The sequence below is a fragment of the Salmo salar genome, unplaced genomic scaffold (genome assembly GCF_905237065.1).
Source record: "Salmo salar unplaced genomic scaffold, Ssal_v3.1, whole genome shotgun sequence".
NCBI classification, from domain to species: Eukaryota; Metazoa; Chordata; class Actinopteri; order Salmoniformes; family Salmonidae; genus Salmo; species Salmo salar.
The window spans coordinates 36,717-56,347 of record NW_025550932.1 but is presented as its reverse complement, the minus strand read 5'-3'; the positions used below and the strand labels follow the sequence as shown (position 1 = coordinate 56,347).

The 19,631-nt window shown below is 43.0% G+C and overlaps 1 protein-coding gene and 1 pseudogene across 2 annotated transcripts; one reads left to right on the top strand and one right to left on the bottom strand.

Moving 5' to 3' along the window:
* The first annotated feature begins 1,594 nt into the window (after positions 1-1,594).
* On the top strand, positions 1,595-2,699 carry LOC106606710 (collagen alpha-1(XXVIII) chain). The gene is made up of 4 exons (XM_014203066.2): positions 1,595-1,739; positions 1,843-1,879; positions 2,201-2,427; positions 2,664-2,699. The coding sequence occupies exons 1-4, from the start codon at positions 1,671-1,673 to the stop codon at positions 2,697-2,699; spliced, it is 369 nt and encodes a 122-aa protein (XP_014058541.2). The 5' UTR covers positions 1,595-1,670.
* Positions 2,700-3,166: 467 nt separating this feature from the next.
* LOC106595667 (glycoprotein-N-acetylgalactosamine 3-beta-galactosyltransferase 1-like) lies at positions 3,167-11,348 on the bottom strand (annotated as a pseudogene). Its single transcript, XR_006768263.1, has 4 exons — positions 11,272-11,348; positions 10,782-10,974; positions 7,364-8,028; positions 3,167-5,268 (listed from the first exon to the last, which is right to left on the bottom strand). The product of XR_006768263.1 is annotated as a glycoprotein-N-acetylgalactosamine 3-beta-galactosyltransferase 1-like (transcript).
* Between the last annotated feature and the right edge of the window lie 8,283 nt (positions 11,349-19,631).

Here is a 19,631-nt window from a genome sequence, read left to right as displayed (position 1 = left end):
CTCTGGATAAGAGTGTCTGCTAAATGACGTAAATGTAAAATGACATACAGTTGAAGTCAGAAGTTTACATGCACTTATGTTGGAGTCATTAAAATGCGTTTTTCAACCACTCCACAAATTTCTTGTTAAAAACTAGTTTTGGCAAGTCGGTTAGGACATCTACTTTGTGCATGACACAAGTAATTTTCCAACAATTGCTTACAGACAGATTATTTCACTTATAATTCACTGTATCACAATTCCAGTGGGTCAGAAGTTTACATACACTAAGTTGACTGTGCCTTTAAACAGCTTGGAAAATTCCAGAAAATTATGACATGGCTTTAGAAGCTTCTGATAGGCTAATTGACATAATTTGAGTCAATTGAAGGTGTACCTGTGGATGTATTTCAAGGCCTACCTTCAAACTCAGTGCCGCTTTGCTTGACATCAAATCGGCCGAAAAATTGTAGACCTCCACAAGTCTGGTTCATCCTTGGGAGCAATTTCCAAATGCCTGAAGGTACCACGTTCATCTGTAAAAACAATAGTATGCAAGTATAAACACCATGGGACCACGCAGCTGTCATACCTCTCAGGAAGGAGACGCGTTCTGTCTCCTAGAGATGAACATACTTTGGTGCAAAAAGTGCAAATCAATCCCAGAACAACAGCGAAGGACCTTGTGAAGATGCTGGAGGAAACGGGTACAAAAGTATCTATATCCACAGTAAAACGAGTCCTATATCGACATAACCTGAAAAAACACTCAGCAAGGAAGAAGCCACTGCTCCAAAACCACCATAAAAAGCCAGACTACGGTTTGCAACTGCGCATGGGGACAAAGATCGTACTTTTTGGAGAAATGTTCTCTGGTCTGATGAAACAAAAATAGAACTGTTTGGCCATAATGACCATCATTATGTTTGGAGGAAAAAGGGGAGGCTTGCAAGCCAAAGAACACCATACCAACCGTGAAGCACGGGGTGGCAGCATCATGTTGTGGGGGTGATTTGCTGCAGGAGGGACTGGTGCACTTCACAAAATAGATGGCATCATGAGAAAGGAAAATGATGTGGATATATTGAAGCAACGTCTCAAGACATCAGTCAGGAAGTTAAAGCTTGGTCACAAATGGGTCTTCCAAATGGACAATGACCCAAAGCATACTTCCAAAGTTGTGGCAAAATGGCTTAAGGACAACAAAGTCAAGGTATTGGAGTGGCCATCACAAAGCCTTGACCTCAACCCTATAGAAAATTTGTGGGCAGAACTGAAAAAGCGTGTGCAAGCAAGGAGGCCTACAAACCTGACTCAGTTACACCAGCTCTGTCAGGAGGAATGGGCCAAAATTCATCCAACTTATTGTGGGAAGCTTGTGGAAGGCTACCCGAAACGTTTGACCCAAGTTAAACAATTTAAAGGCAATGCTACCAAATACTAATTGAGTGTATGTAAACTTCTGACCCACTGGGAATGTGATGAAAGAAATAAAAGCTGAAAGAAATCATTCTCTGTCCTATTATTCTGAAATTTCACATTCTTAAAATAAAGTGGTGATGCTAACTGACCTAAGAGAGGGAATTTTTACTAGGATTAAATGTCAGGAATTGTGAAAAACTGAGTTTAAATGTATTCGGCTAAGGTGTATGTAAACTTCCGACTTCAACTGTATTTCATGGTTCATTTATATGTTGATTGCTAACCTGTGTCCAAACTTGCAGGGGAAATCTGGTGAGAAGGGGGAACCTGGCCTGACAGTGAGGAGAGCACAAAATGCTTACTGTTTCATAATAACACCTTTTGTTATGTCTCTCAACCATATTTTTCTATCTCAATAACGTTTTCTTCTTCCTCCCACAGAGAGAGGAAGTCATCAAAATCATCAGGGACATTTGTGGTTAGTTAAAACAGCTCATTGACTATGAATGAATGGATGTGTACAGAACATAAACACTATTGACTTACAGAGTTAGCTGATGTTTCTTCCTTCTAAGGAACTGTGTCAAGAGCTCCCTGGAAAACAGTGGCAATTGTTACTATTGCTGGACTATCCTTTGCTAAATAGATCAAAATTAATATATTAAATGTTCTTCTGTTTGCTCTTTGTGTTCTAGGCCAGGTTACTGTAAAACACTTTGTGACAACTGCTGATGTAAAAATGACTTTTTAAATACATTTGATTGATCGATAAAGACACTCTCTCTGTTTATGTTCTCAGGCTGTGCTCTGAAGTGCAGAGAGAGTCCTCTGGAGCTGGCGTTTGTGATTGACAGCTCAGAGAGCTTTGGACCGGAGAACTTTGAGGTGGTCAAGGACTTTGTGAACGCCCTGACTGACCGTATGTCTGTGAACTGTGAGGCCAGCAGGATCAGTGTGATCCTCTACAGTCATTTGGACATGGTGGTGGTCAATGTGAAGCAGCAGTCCAGCCAGAACGATGTTAAGGTCAGTAGTATTGAAGCAGATGAGTACCTGTTACAGACTGGGTTCAAATCCTGGGTTTCTTGCATGCCACCACTGTGTTAGCCCTCTGAGCTAATGTCTAGACATTCTTGAAGCAGACCTGTGTTCATTCTGCTGTATCCTTTTTCTGTCTGATGTTAATTACACTCATTCATTCATCCACTGGTATATCTGTCTGTCTGTCAATCTATGTAATTTCTCTGACTGCGGTGAGGAAGATGCTATACCTGGGCGAGGGCACCTTTTATGGGTAGTGCCATCTTGAGAGCCAACCAGCTGTTCCAGGCCTCGCGGCCCGGTGTTCATAAAGTCGCCGTGGTACAAACCGATGGGCAGGCAGACCGGTGTGATGCAGTGCAGCCTGAGGACGCCGCCAGCATTGATGTTTGTCATCGGAGTGGTAAATAAGAAAGGCCCGCTGTAAGCAGAATTCCAGGCTGAGATGATTGCTATCACCTCTGGCCCAGATGAGGAGCACGTGTACCTGATAGACGACTTCATGACGCTGCCCAGTATGTGGTTCGAGATCAAGTTCAAGACTCTAGATCAAGTTTAAGACTAGATGCTAGACTGCCTAGTATATGGTTCTAGTTAAGTTTTATTTACACTGACACTCATAGCAGTCAATTCAAAATGGAATCCATGCAAATAGCATAGGCCTATCTAAATACATTGATAAAATATCTATCAGAACTCAGGATAAGACCCAGATGCAGACAGCTAGAATTACAGATGTTTATTGACCCAAACAGGGGGCAGGCAAAAGACAGGTCTAGGCCAGGAAGAGGTTCGTAATCGGGTCAGAGTCAGGCAGGTACAGAACGGCAGGCAGGCTGGTCAGAACTAGTTAACAGAAACTTGAGAAAACAGGAAGACGGGAAAACATGCTGGTAAGACCTGACAAGACGAACTGGAAACAGACAGAGAACACAGGTATAAATGCACAGGGGATAATGGGGAAGATGGGCAAGACCTAGAGGGGGGTGGAGACAAGCACAAAGACAGGTGAACCCAATCAGAGTGTGGCAAGAACAGACAAGGGATCTATTCTAACAACACAAATGAAGAGCCCCTTAAGGGGTTTGTGATGGGGATGTCTTGATTTCTGTAGATCGGGATGGAACAGGGCCAAAACTGCTTTGACATTAACTCGATGATGTTAAAAACCTTTATATAACCCTTTGGTTTATGACGTCTGTGAGAGAGCAGCGATTATTTAAAATGTAAGTATTTGAGTTTAAACAGTGTGAAAATGCATTGCATGTAAAGCAGTCACCATAGTTGCAGTATTGTAAACTCTTTAAACGTTATAGATAATGTCTCATCACATCCCAACTATGCTCACTGCGTGGCCTGTTTAAAGTTACATTTGGGGAAAAGTTATATTTTGATACTCCCTGGATGACTATTTAATAATTTGATAGCTTGAAATTAGCTTGATGTTGATGACAGTCTTTGTTAAACTGTGTATCTTGGCACAGCCCTGGAGAGTATGCTGCTCTTTGTCTTATCTGTACATGGATTTCTTCACACTTCCATACACCCACTATAAATGTTTTGTCTATGGCAGACTCAGATCTGTTTCCTTGTTCAGATTACGTCATAATGTTACAAAACCAGTTCTCACAACCAGTTCTCGCATGTAACAGACAGTGGTGCTTTGTTTAAAGAGTTGGGCCGGATACAAAGCCTGCACATTTCCCAATGTTGATGTCAGAGGGATGCACTGAGGACATGGCCTCCTATCTATCTATGGCTGCATCCCAATTCTCCCAAGGATGTGGAGTATGTAAGTGCATACTTTGGGATAAGGGTGGAGAATTGGGACACAGTCTCTATATCAGTTACAGTTTGACCAAAGCTCAGGCGAACGACAGCACTGCTACACTGATGCTCCAGAGGACCTGTATACTCTATTTCTCTATTGTGTTCTTTATGTAGTCTGTGAACCACCCCCTGTACTGTACAAATATTCAACCAGTTCATATTTTTTATATTTTCACACCCTTGTTTTTACTCATTGTGTTGCTTCAAATAATTGTCCATTAAAAGACACCTTAACTTCCACACCAAAAACACTGAACTGAACAGATTCTCACAGGTCAGGAGTCTCATAACATAAAATGATCTGTTGTGTACTGAACTTTGTCAAAATGTCATCTTTAGCTATCAATCTGAATTTAATATTTTACTAGACCTCCATAAATCTGTAGAACCCATTAAGTACATACTTCTATTTTCATTTTAACAAAATATCATGTTAACCTTTGTTTAACTGTAAGTTGGAAAAAATGAACACTCGACTGTAAAATAGATATTTTTTTACATTGTATAACAAAAGCAAAGAAGGAAATGTGAAACTCTCAACAGAATGAACTCAACTTAGTACAACTGTCTCACCCTGTCACAAAAAAACTGTAACTCTATTGTTCATGTTTGTTTACATAGACAACAAATACAATGTATAGCTTCAAAATATGTTTAAAACTACCATGTCAATGAATTTGATAGTGGTTCCATTTCCTTAGTCTCATTGCCACTTTCTTTGGTAAGCTGAGCAATGTCAGGCTGTTGTTTCGGCATTTAAACATGACACAGAAATAAGTTCTTTCTTCAGTGCAGTAGTCTGTCTGTGATATCTCTGTGTTAAGCAGAGACAGGTGTGGTGGTGTTACTCTCAATTTCAGCTGCTGCAGCATCAGGGTTGTACCTGTACTTGTATCCATAGGGCCGTAGATGATAGGTGAAGTATTCCAGCGTGTACATCTCTACAGGATAGATGTAGTGAAATGATACGATGTGATCTGAACAACATTCTGGGCCCTGGGAGAAAGAAGAACGACAGTCTGATTAAGTATATAAATAGTCGTTTAGGTCAAGGGTTCTTCAACGTTTTCAGCCTGGGACCCAAATGAGAAATTCTGTGTTTTCCTGGGACCCAAGCATAGGAAAATATGCAACTATACATACATATCAGTACATCTCATTGCACTTACGCCTAAAACAAATGCAATATAGACAAAAACAAATAACAATGAAATTAAATATCCATATAAATATATATTAATGTTAATTTTCCCCCATTAAAAACACTCTTACATATCTGTCTAGGTTGGAACTGTTGCTGTTAAAATACAATAAATAATTTTCATTCTGAACTGGAATAAACGGATTGATCACATCACACAGACGAATAACAGAACACACACAGGCTTTCTGATAGTGCAACCCTAAGTAACAGTACAGATTAAAAAAAAATGATCAGGCCTACTGTACATCTTACTGTAGAAATTATTGTTAAGTCTAGGTTGGAACTGTTGCTGTTAAAATACAATACATATGTTTTATTCTGAACTGGAATAAACTGATTGATCACATCACACAGATGTAGGCCAGAAAACACACAGCAGTCCTAATGAGCATGTCTATTCTGGGCTCTGTTTTTGACAGTACAACACTGAGGTCATGCTCAGCCTTCAAAGTGTTTCTGTACTTGTTTTTAAGTATGCCAGAGTTGAGAACCCTGACTCGCATAGGTATGTGGTGCCAAACTGGACCAGAACATCTACTGCTTTCTCAGTCAGGCAGGAGACCGCTTCCTGCTGTTGATGAACAACCCAGAACTGTATTGAGTGTGTTTGCCTCAAAAAGCATCTTGCTTCAATCAGTTTATTCCAGTTAAGAATAACAATTATTATTGTATTTTAACAGCAACAGTTCCAACCTAGACTAGTTTTTTCAACAATCATTTCTACAGTAAGATGTACAGTAGGCCTGATCATTTTTCATCATCATCTGTGCTGTTACTGGGTTGCACTGGTAGCTAGCTTGCTTTGGCGAATGTTAGCTATTAGCAGTGTACACGGCCAGGGGATTGTATGAAAGAGAAACTCACATCTACTACTATGAGAGTTAGTACTCCCTTATTTCTGCTTCTCATCACCTGTTATAAAATGACAACAATGCCTTGCTAGCTGACTTACTTTTCCACTGTCGAAGCACTGTTTCCTGAAGCATTCTGTCCTGTTCTGAAAGAACTCACTGGGTTTACCATCATGCTGTGGATGTTTGGTCAGGACGTGTCGTTTTATTAATTTGTTCGTCATGAGAGACTCATTACTAAGCACTTCCTCACACAAAACACATTGTGGGCGCTCCTCGTTATAAGTTTGTATGAAAGAGAGAGAAACTCATCGCTGTATATGCGTTTCATGACAATTGAGCTCAGTCAGAACTTGTGACTAGCATAAGTCCATTTGATAACAGCGGTGAGTGATTGGGAATGAAGAGTCAATGGCTAACAGCGGATCATCTGCTGCCTGAACGACAGCGCTGCATCGGGTGGGTCGCGGAGTGATCTTCAAGAAAACTGCAGAAAAAAGATCCGGTAAACCGCGAAGCACACGGGCATCTCCCTCTCAAACTCGCGCAGCTGCCAAACTGAGCAGAGAAGCAGATGCACTTGGCCAAATCAATAATTATACATTTACACTGACACGTCGCGACCCATACTTTAAGAAAGGCTTATTTAGGTAGTATACCAACTGCTGTATTAAGCCTGTATAAAACATTATACAAGTGTTTATATAAGGCCCTGTACATCATGCTGCCTCACGCTACAGTAACAAGATATAGGCTTTTGTCTTAAGAGCCTTTCCGGCTCGCACAAGCTTTGCTACTTACTTATAATAAGTACAATGCCATGAGTAAATCCATGAGTAAATATTTACTGTAGTTACTCAATCATAAAACACTTTGAATGCCAAACCCAAAGCATCTATGACACCTCTCAATATACATTACACATGATTGAGGAAGTATCACACCCGCACACAGCTGAAAATATAATTGAATAGAATGGTATGTATGATTATACTTGATGTAAGTGTCTACTTCATTAGGGTTAGGCTATGCTTACCTCTCTTGGTTTGTAGTGGTCGTATAAGAGATACCAGGGCCGTTTTCTGGGCGGCTCTTTGATCAAGTACATGTCTGGTGGGTAGGGATGAAACGTCTGCCTTCCCTTCACATCTCTGGAGTCCCCCGGCTCCACACCCATAGTCTCCATACACTTCCCTAGAGCCATGTCTTCTATGATGGAGAAGTGGGAACATTTCCCCTGTGTCGAATCCCTTGATGAACCTTCTGACGGCTTCTTTACTGAGGACATAGCCGGCTCCACCACTCATGTAACCCTGCTGGACGAACGGGTGGAACCTTCGCCCAAAGTATACAGGCTTCTCCGGGTCCTGTTTAGACAATGTGTGTCGGAGGTTCTCGATGACCACGAACGTGTCATCGTCGGCTTTGAGGACCCAGTCGTAGTCGTTGCGGTGGTGTTGGTAGATGTACTGGAAGGCTCTGATGGTCTTCCAGTAGAGCTGGTCTCGTCCCTCAGTTACGTTGAGCCCCACCGTGGGGAATTCTGTCTCCTCTGAGCTCATGTAGAGGGTTTTTTGCATCGTTTGCCCCAGGTGGCCCGGATGTGTTTGGTTCTGGACTCCAGGTTCTTAGGCCCAGTCATGATCCAACATAGTAGTCGTACATTTTGGGACAGGTTGGCTGCAACACTCCTGTCCTCATCTGAAAGAGATCATTTAAAAAATAATGAATAAAAAGTGTGGTCAATTAGCACATGGTGTCCCAAACTCGGTCCTGGGGTGCGTGCTTAGACACCTCCTGCACTCCCTGTTCGCCCACGTCTACGTGGCCTTGCACAATTTCAACACCATCATTAAGTTTGCCGACGACACGACGGTGATAGGCCCGGTTCACCGATGACGATGAGTCAGCCTACAGAGAAGAAGTCAGAGCCCTAGCAGTGTGGTGCCAGGACAACAACCTCTCCCTCAACATCAGCAAGACAAAGGAGCTGATCGTGGACTACAGGAAACAGAGGACCAAGCACGCACCCATCCACATAGACAGGGCTGTAGTGGAGCAGGTTGATAGCTTCAAGTTCCTCTGTGTCCACATCACTAAGGAATAATCATGGTTCACACACACACCAACACATTCATGAAGAGGGCATGACAACACCTCTTCCCCCTCAGGAGGCTAAAAAGATTTAGCATGGGCCCTCAGATCCTCTAAAGGGTATACAGCTGCACCATTGAGAGCATCTTGACAGGCTGCATCACGGCTTGGTATGGCAACTGCTTGGCATCTGACCCCAAGGCACTACAGAGGGTAGTGTGTACAGCCCATTACATCACTGGGGCCGAGCTCCCTGCCATCCAGGACCTCTGTACCAGGCGGTGTCAGAGGAAGACCCTAAAAGGTCTGAACTATTCCCTCTGCTACTGCATGGAAAGCTGTACCAATGCACCAAGTCTGTAAGCAACAGGACACTGAACAGCTTCTACCCCCGTAAGACTGCTAAATAGTTAGTCCGGGTAGCTATTGGTTAACTATATGAATTGACCCTTTTTGCAACTCTTTTCACTCATCACATATACTGCTGTTGTCATGAACACAATGGGAGACAGAGAGCTGGTTTCATGCGCAGGGCACAGCAGGTGTTTATTTGTAAACAACCACAGGAGGAGGCAAGTAGCTGGGTCCAGGGGAAGGTAGAAGGTCATACACGGGGGGTCCAAAAAGGCAACAGTACAGACAGGGAAAAAGGCTAGTAATGTCATCCGGGAGATCAGGCAATAGGTTGATAACAGGAAATTCGATAGGCTTAGCTACAGGCAGGTAATAGGCAAAACGCATTTTTAGTGAGGCAGGCCAAAACTATCATACATGGGAGGATTAAATTACAGTAAAAACCAGCACTCCAAGTAGAAGTGTGACACAAAACAATCAATACCTCACAATGATGGGGTGCAAAGAACTGAACTAAATAGTGTGTGATAATGACATACAGGTGTGTGAACAGGTGATTGGGATCTGGAGAGTGAGCTGCGTTCAGGGGATCTATGTGTGTTGAGAGTGTGAGCTGGAAAGTGCGCTGCGTTCAGGGGATCTACATGTTTGAGCGTGTGAGTTGGAAGCAAACGTTACAGCTGTTACTGTTTATTATCTATCTTGTTGACTAGTCACTTTATCCTTACATATGTACATTCTGTACAATGACAATCTAGATGATTCTGTGCTTTCAACTTTGTGGCAACAGTTTGGGAAAGGCCCTTTCCTGTTTCAGCATGACATTGCCCCTGTGAACAAAGCGAGTTCCATACAGAAATAAATATTTGTCGAGATCGGTGTGGAAGAACTTGACTGGCCTGCACAGAGCCCTGACCTCAACTCTATCTAAAACCTACGGGATAAATTGGAACGCTGACTGTGAACCAGACCTAATCGCCCAACATCAGTGCCCTACCTCACTAATGCTCTTGTGGCTTAATGGAAGCAAGTCTTCACAGCAATATTCCAACATTTTGCCGTTTCCTTCCTCTCTGGCAACTGAGTTAGGAAGGACGCCTGTATCTTTGTAGTGACTGGGTGTATTGATACACCATCCAAAGTGTAATTAATAACTTCTCGATGCTCAAAGGGATATTCAATGATTTTAGTTTTTACCCATCTACCAATAGCTGGGTTTTTCTTCTTTGCTAGGCATTGGAAAACCTCCCTGGCCTTTGTGGTTGAATCTATGTTTGAACTTCACAGCTCGACTGAGGTACCAAAAATCATGTTAAACACTTATTGCACACAGAGTGAGTCCATGAATTTATTATGTGACTTCTTAAACACATTTCAACTTTTCAAGACATTTAAGCTTTTCATTTTTTATACATTTTTATACATTTGCAAAAATGTCTAAAAACATAATTCCACTTTGACATTATGGGGTATTGTGTGTAGGGCAGTGACACAAAATCTCAATTTAATCAATTTTAAATCAGGCTGTAGCACAACAAAATGTGGAAAAAGTCAAGGGGTGTGAATACTTTCTGGAGGCACTGTATTTGAATCAGCTGTGTTGTGCTAGAGCACCCACATTTTTTTTGGGGCCAGGACCGAGTTTGGGAAACTCTGATTTAGCAGATGCTATTATCCAAAGTATTTGGTTGTGTCATTGAAACAACTGCATGTGGCCTATGCAGGAATCAAACCCCTAACAGTAGTGTTCCCAGCACTGTGCTCTAATCCATTGGCCTCTTGGAACCAGAATTCTTTCAGGAATCACAGATGTTATAAGATTCTCTCTCACACACACACAAAAAAAGCTTTCTACTTAGACTTAGACCTTACACATTAATAGGAAGTGGAGAAAACCTCAACGCATTTGTTTATATTCGTTTTTGATTAATAACATTCTATTACAATATTGGGATTAAGAAAGCGACAAATAAAATGCAGTGAATGGATATTCAGAAGTCAATTACCTGAGAGTATGTGTCTTGGAACCCTTTTGTCATAATGAACTCCACTGGAGTAACCCAGTGAGAAAACAGCTGGTTTTGCAGTGCTGGTGTCCAAGTAAACAAAGTATTGAATAAACAGAAATCCTATACACAGCCCAGACACAAAGGGTACAGGTGAAAGAGTGATCATAATTCCCCTCTTTTAGACCAAACCCTGTGAGTGATACAAAAAATAAGTGAGTTAGGGCAGGTTAACAAACACTTGTTACTTCCAACCTGTCAAAAATAATTTGCCAATATGCTATATACAGTATTCAACTGACGTTGACTGTGCTATAATGTTGAAGATCAGTTTACAAGGGGGATGTATTTAAAATAAAGAATTGTAATAATGACTCTCAATCAAAGTCATTGTTACTTTTAAAGTTACAATAACACCTTTAGCAACATTTTGATATTAAAATATTTTGATATTATCGTTGGTAATTTTTAATGAAAAAAATGGGCTTACCAGTTCACACAAAAATGTAAAAAATATATTCTCCTCTGATTGTGGATAACGCCGGAGTAGAAACATGGAGTGACAAGAATAAGAGCACATAGTGGTGGGAGTGAGTTTTATAGGCCGGTTAATTCCTCCAATACGCATGCATGGAATGTTACCAAGCAGTTATTGCGTTTGCCTTGTCTGATACATCTGATGATGAGACTGAAATTATGTATGTACACTAGTAGGCTATAATTGACACATTTTCAGTCAGTGCATGATCAGATCCAAATGGTATCCGTATTTGTTGTTTAAATTCGGATATTGAACGAACGGTACACGGATCGTGCTTTCATCTATTTACCTGCAATCACAAGAATGTTCTAGGAAACAAACATCGATTTAGTCAGTGTCGCCTTTATTTTTTTCTCTTTATTTTGGGAGAGGGAGCTCAAATAAAAATGTCCTGTTTTTATAAATAACAAGTTTGAAACAGTAATATAACATTTTCATAGACACAAGTATTATAAAGAGTGGTTAAGGTTACGATGGACATTGAGATTCCCCTGACTGATTAGTTGCCAAAACTGCACATCTACAGAGGTATTTGTTTTTTATCTGAATGTGTCATGCAACATTTGTCACGAAAGGACTTGCCTTACATAGTAGTGAACGTGACGCATAGCTTGAAACCTGTCTTCCAGCTGATGGCGAAACTCGAGTCGCCTCATGCACAAATTCATGATACACTTTTCTACTCCTTCATTACAGCTGCAGTGCTGGTTGTAGCAGGAGTGGAAGTAGGAAGAATGCACATTTTATGGCTTATAAAAGTGTTGAATAAAAGGTGTTGACAGTGCTGAGTAAGAACTTAAACATAAACTCACTTTTAAAAACAGAAGCTCTTTGCTCAGTTCGTTGACAGTCTCTCTCTAGTCGTAGTTTTAAATGTTTTGAAATGTCACAGTATCAACTTTGCAGTGAATTTCTTTTACGCCTGCTATGTTAATGCAGACACGGTAATCTGAGCCATCCAATTAGCCAGCGGTCGGCCTATAGTGCACTTGATTTGTACCTTCAGACACATGAAATCGCGATCGACCAGTTGGTGACCACTGGCTTAAAGGGTGCAGTAGCACAGAATGTAAACGACAATAAAGAAATGTTCAATATCATCAACACTAGCTTTGCATAATATTGTAGTCTATAGCAGCGGTCCCAAACCACCGGGCCGCGGACATTCGCTACCGGGCCGCACGGAAAGGATCAATATTATTATTATATCTTTTTTTATTGGTAAAATAATAATTATATACAATTATAGGCTATTTGTGCAGTAATTACATTGAACTTGGTGTCTGTTGGTGCCTGTTGGTCTGTTGGTCCCTTTCTCACCACTCTAATATCTCTGTCAGGCCCACAACAGTTTACAGACTTTGAACTTGAGTAATGCGTGCGCTGCGAGTTCATCAGTCTTCGTGAGTTGTGTTGTCTGACAACGTTGTACTAGCTAGCTACGTTACCTGACATGAATAAAAACAAACAAACGTCGCTGGAGAGCTTCTTCGGAAGGAGTATGGGAGATAAAAGGCCCAACGACGATGTTGATAATACAGAGACTGCAGAAAGAAAAAAGCCTCATTCTATAGAAAATCTGATGTCCTACCTAAAATATGGCTTTATTGTGACAGGTGACTCGCGTGCTCCAAGCCCCCTGTGCGTAGTATGTGGAGATAGGCTATCTAACGAGGCAATGAAGCCCTCAACTGCATCGGCACATCGAATCCAATCACCCTACACTTAAAGACAAACCTGTTGAATTCTTTGAGCGAAGAAAACGTGAACAAGAAGGACAGAAGCAAGTCTTGAAAGCCAACACATCAACAAACGTGGCTGCACTGAGAGCGTCATACTTGGTGGCTAGCCGTATTGCTAAGGCCAAGAAGCCTTTCACTATTGGCGAGGAGTTGATTCTACCTGCTGCTAAGGACATTTGTCGTGAACTCTTAGGAGAGGCTACAGCTAAAATGATAGCACAGGTTCCTCTTTTGGCTAAAAATGTATTTATCCTTTCCGTGCGGCCCGGTACTGGTCCGCGGCCCGGTGTTTGGGGACCCCTGCTCTAAGACGTTGGGTCTCAACAACAGTCATGAAGCATGATGTTAGACACACACACATACATACACACACACTTATCCAACAGGTATTTTGTGACAGGTACTGGCTCTCTCTGTATCTGGAGTGAGACTAGACAACTTATTCTGACATTCAGTATGGGTCTCAGAGTCAGAATTCTGGATTCTGCAATTAAAATGGCCTTACAGGCAGAATGGCATAGGCCTGTGTCCTGATAGCCTCCGAGGATTTGTTTAGCAAACCATTTATTAATTTATGTATGAAATATCTAACCAATAACTATGTATCTCATTTGTCATCCTCTACGACTAGAATACTGACATAATCTGCCCGAGGATTCCAACAGGCCCCTCAGGCGTGACGTCCGCTGAAGGCCCATTCTGCTAACTGCTAGCTACCTAGAGCTACTTGGAACCCTACTAATCCACGACTGGTCTGTCGACGTCACCGCACGAAGATGCAAAAACAGACTTAACTCCATCGCGATGTCCCCCAAAGGCCCTTTGGCTAACTTGCTAGCCCCGGGTCTGCTAACTGCTAGCTTGCTAGCCCCGGTCTGCTAACTGCTAGCTTGCTAGCCCCGGTCTGCTAACTGCTAGCTTGCTAGCCCCGGTCTGCTAGCTTGCTAGCCCGGTCTCTAACTGCTAGCTTGCTAGCCCCGGCCTGCTAACTGTCTGAATCAATATGCCTCGTCCATTACTGTCCTGGTTAGTGATTACTGTCTTATTTCACTGTGGATCCTCTAGCCCTGCTCAATATGCCTTAACCAACCATGTTGTTCCACCACCTACATATGCGATGACATCACTTGGTTTAAACGTCTCTAGAGACTATATCTCTCTCATCATTACTCAATGCCTAGGTTTACCTCCAATGTACTCACATCCTACCTTACCTTTGTCTGTACACTATGCCTTGAATCTATGCTATCGTGCCCAGAAACCTGCTCCTTTTACTCTCTGTTCCGAACGTGCTAGACGGCCAGTTTGTATAGCCTTTAGCCGTACCATTATCCTACTTCTCCTCTGTTCCTCTGGTGATGTAGAGTTTAATCCAGGCCCTGCAGTGCCTAGCTCCACTCCCCAGGTGCTCTCATTTGTTGACTTCTGTAACCGTAGAGCCTTGGTTTCATGCATGTTAACATTAGAAGCCTACTCCCTTAGTTTGTTTTACTCACTGCTTTAGCACACTCTGCCAACCCAGATGGCTTAGCCGTGTCTGAATCCTGGCTTAGGAAAACCACCAAAAACCCTGAAATCTCCATCGCTAACTATAACATTTTCCGCCAAGATAGAACTGCCAAAGGGGGCGGTGTTGCAATCTACTGCAGAGATAGCCTGCAGAGTTCTGTCTTACTATCCAGGTCTGTACCCAAACAATTCGAGCGTCTACTTCTAAAAATTCACCTTTCCAGAAACAAGTCTCTCACTGTTGCCGTTTGCTATAGACCACACTCTGCCCCCAGCTGTGCCCTCGACACCATATGTGAATTGACTGCCCCCCATCTATCCTCTGAGCTCGTGCTATTAGGTGACCTAAACTGGGACATGCTTAACACCCCGGCCATCCTACGATCTAAGCTTGATGCCCTCAATCTCACACAAATTATCAATGAACCTACCAGGTACAACCCCAAATCCGTAAACACGGGCACCCTCATAGATGTCATCCTAACTAACTCGCCCTCCAAATACACCTCTGCTGTTTTCAATCAAGATCTCAGCGATCACTGCCTCATTGCCTGCATCCGTAATGGGTCTGCGATCAAACGACCACCCCTCATCACTGTCAAACGCTCCCTAAAACACTTCTGCGAGCAGGCCTTTCTAATCGACCTGGCCGGGGTATCCTGGAATGACATTGACCTCATCCCGTCAGTAGAGGATGCCTCGTTATTCTTTAAAAGTGCCTTCCTCACCATCTTAAATAAGCATGCCCCATTCAAAAAATGTTGAACTAGGAATAGATATAGTCCTTGGTTCACTCCAGACCTGTCTGCCCTTGACCAGCACAAAAACATCCTGTGGCGTTCTGCATTAGCATCAAACAGCCCCCGTGATATGCAACTTTTCAGGGAAGTTAGGAACAAATATGCACAGGCAGTTTGGAAAGCTAAGGCTAGCTTTTTCAAACAGAAATTTGCATCCTGTAGTACAAACTCCAAAAAGTTCTGGGACACTGTAAAGTCCATGGAGAATAAGAACACCTCCTCCCAACTGCCCACTGTTCTGAGGCTAGGAAACACTGTTACCACTGATAAATCCACTATAATTGAGAATTTCAATAAGCATTTCTCTATGGCTGGGCATGCTTTCCACCTGGCTCCCCCCTACCCCGGTCAACTGCCCTGCACCCTCCACAGCAACCCGCAAAGCACCCATCATTTCTCATTCACCCAAATCCAGATAGCTGATGTTCTGAAAGAGCTGCAAAATCTGGACCCCTACAAATCAGCCTGGCTAGACAATCTGAACCCACTTTTTCTAAAATTATCTGCCGAAATTGTTGCAACCCCTATTACTAGCCTGTTCAACCTCTCTTTCGTATCGTCTGAGATTCCCAAAGATTGGACAGCTGCCGCGGTCATGTGACACTCTAGACCCAAACTGCTACAGACCTATATCTATCCTACCCTGTCTTTCTAAGGTCTTTGAAAGCCAAGTTAACAAACAGATTACCGACCATTTCGAATCCCACCGTACCTTCTCCTCTATGCAATCTGGTTTCAGAGCAGGTCATGGGTGCACCTCAGCCACGCTCAAGGTCCTAAACGGCATCATAACGGCCATCGATAAGAGACATTACTGTGCAGCCGTATTCATCGACCTGGCCAAGGCTTTCGACTCTTGTCAATCACCACATTCTTATTGGCAGACTCGACAGCCTTGGTTTCTCAAATGATTGCCTCGCCTGGTTCACCAACTACTTCTCTGATATAGTTCAGTGTGTCAAATCGGAGGGCCTGTTGTCCGGACCTCTGGCAGTCTCTATGGGGGTGCCACAGGATTCAATTCTCGGGCCGACTCTCTTCTCTGTATACATCAATGATGTCGCTCTTGCTGCTAGTGATTCTCTGATCCACCTCTACGCAGACGACCCCATTCTGTATACTTCTGGCCCCTCTTTGGACACTGTGTTAACTAACCTCCAGACGAGCTTCAATGCCATACAACTCTCCTTCCGTGGCCTCCAACTGCTCTTAAATGCATGTAAAACTAAATGCATGCTATTCAATCGATCACTGCCCGCACCTGCCCGCCCGTCCAGCATCACTACTCTGGACGGCTCTGACTTAGAATACATGGACAACTACAAATACCTAGGTGTCTGGTTACTGTAAACTCTCCTTCCAGACTCACATTAAGCATCTCCAATCCAAAGTTAAATCTAGAATCGGCTTCCTATATCGCAACAAAGCATCCTTCACTCATGCTGCCAAACATACCCTCGTAAAACTGACCATCCTACCGATCCTCGACTTCGGCGATGTCATCTATAAAATAGCCTCCAACACTACTCAACAAATTGGATGCAGTCTATCACAGTGCCATCCGTTTTGTCACCAAAGCTCTCGTTGGTTGGCCCTTGCTTCATACTGGTTGCCAAACCCACTGGGTACAGGTCATCTACAAGTCTCTGCTTGGTAAAGCCCCGCCTTATCTCAGCTCACTGGTCACCATAGCAGCACCCACTCGTAGCACGCGCTCCAGCAGGTATATCTCACTGGTCACCCCCAAAGCCAATTCCTCGTTTGGTCGCCTTTCCTTCCAGTTCTCTGTTGCCAATGACTGGAACGAACTGCAAAAATCACTGAAGCTGGAGACTCATATCTCCCTCACTAGCTTTAAGCACCAGCTGTCAGAGCAGCTCACAGATCACTGCACCTGTACATAGATGGGCTGTTTACAGATGTGCTATCTACCTCATCCCCATACTGTATTTATTTATCTTGCTCCTTGTAACGCCCTGGCCATAGAGAGGGGTTTTTAGTTCTCTATTTTGGTTAGGCCAGGGTGTTACATGGGTGGGCATTCTATGTTTATTTTTCTATGTTGGTTTGTTTCTTTGGTTGGCCATGTGTGGCTCTCAATCAGGAACAGCTGTAGATTGTTGTTGCTGATTGAGAGTCATGCATAGGCAGCCTGTTTTTCCTTTGGGGTTTGTGGGTGATTATTTTCTGTTTAGTTTTGTACCTAGCAGAACTGTAGGCTGTCGTTCATTTTCGTGTTTTGTTTATTAAAGTGTTTCTATTAATTAAATATTGAATATGAACACTCACCACGCTGCGCTTTGGTCCCCTACTTCCACAGACGACGGTCGTTACACTCCTTTGCACCCCAGTATCTCTACTTGCACATTCATCTTCTGCACATCTACCATTGCAGTGTTTAATTGCTATATTGTAGTTACTTCTCCACCATGGCCTATTTATTGCCTTAACTCTCTTATCTTACCTCATTTGCACTCACTGTATATAGACTTTTTTTCTTTTTTCTACTGTATTATTGACTGTAAGTTTTGTTTATTCCATGTGTAACTCTGTGTTGTTGTATGTGTCGAATTGCTATGCTTTATCTTGGCCAGGTCGCAGTTGCAAATGAGAACTTATTCTCAACTAGCCTACCTGGTTAAATAAAGGTGAAATAAAAATAAAAAATACAGGGGGTCATCATTAATGAATTATCCTTATTCATGAAATAATCATAATTGATAGGATTGATTTAGCCTAGTGCTTTCTACCAGGTGCTCAATATGCTTTATATGATATGGGGGTAAACTGAAGCCAGATATGGCCCAGTACTACAATGACTGTCTGTGAGGAACCAACAGAGTGTTTTTCCAGTGTAATGATGAATTAGAGAGGAAGGGAGTCCATCGTCCTGCATTAATGAGTCAAATGAAGTGGTGATAGGATGGCAGCTGGATGCCAGAGCAGAGAGAATGTAGTCCTTTTGTCTGTCACCACGGTGGCCTTAACTGCCTGATTGACTGAGAATAGGGATCCATGGGGGATGGAGCTGCTGCTTATGTTTCTGTGATATTCTCTTCTCCTCGCTTCTCTTCTCCTCCTCTTAGCTTTTCAGGTGTAGGGCCTTCCTCTGACACCGCCTGGTATAGAGGTCCTGGATGGCAAGAAGCTTGGCCCCGGTGATGTACTGGGCCGTACGCACTACCCTCTGTAGTGCCTTGCGGTCAGAGGCTGAGCAGTTGCCATACCAGGCAGTGATGCAACCCGTCTGGATGCTCTCGATGGTGCAGCTGTAAAACCTTTTGAGGATCTGAGGACTCATGCCAAATCTTTTCAGTCTGCTAAGGGGGAATAGGTTTTGTCATGCCCTCTTCACGACTGCCTTGGTGTGCTTGAACCATGTTAGTTTGTTGGTGATGTGGACACCAAGGAACTTGAAGCTCTCAACCTGCTCCGCTACAGCCCCATCGATGAGAATAGGGGCGTGCTCGGTCCTCCTTTTCCTGTAGTCCACAATCATCTCCTTTGTCTTGATCACGTTGAGGGAGAGGTTGTTGTCCTGGCACCACACGGTCAGGTCTCTGACCTCCCTATAGGCTGTCTCATCGTTGTCGGTGATCAGGCCTACCACTGTTGTGTCATCAGCAAACTTAATGATGGTGTTGGAGGCATGCCTGGCCATGCAGTCATGAGTGAACAGGGAGTACAGGAGGGGGACGAGCACGCACCCCTGAGGGGTCCCATTGTTGAGGAACAGTGTGGTGGATGTGTTGTTACCTACCCTTACCACCTGGGTAATGGTATGTAACACTTTTAAGTCACACTTTGTACAGTTCAAACACTTATTTTTTATAATATTACATTTTAAATCCAAGCCTCTGTGGTGCTTGTACACAAGCTGCAATGGAAATGCTGTAAAAAAGGAAAAAGGTCACCCACCAGATTCTCTGCAGCTTCATGTCTCTCTAAATGACGGGCCTTGGCAGAAGAGCTCTATGGAATGTATTTAGTGCAATACCATGGATGCCACTGCTAGTCCTGCCCAAGGTCTTATTCAGTAGAACATTTAGAATGTTGCAGATAGAACATGGAACCTTTATAATGTGTCTGATGGTACACAGACCTTTAGAATGTTGCAGATAGAACATGGAACCTTTAGAATGTGTCTGATAGAACATGGAACCTTTAGAATGTGTTTGATAGAACATGGAACCTTTAGAATGTGTCTGATGGTACACAGACCTTTAGAATGTGTCTGATAGAACATGGAACCTTTAGA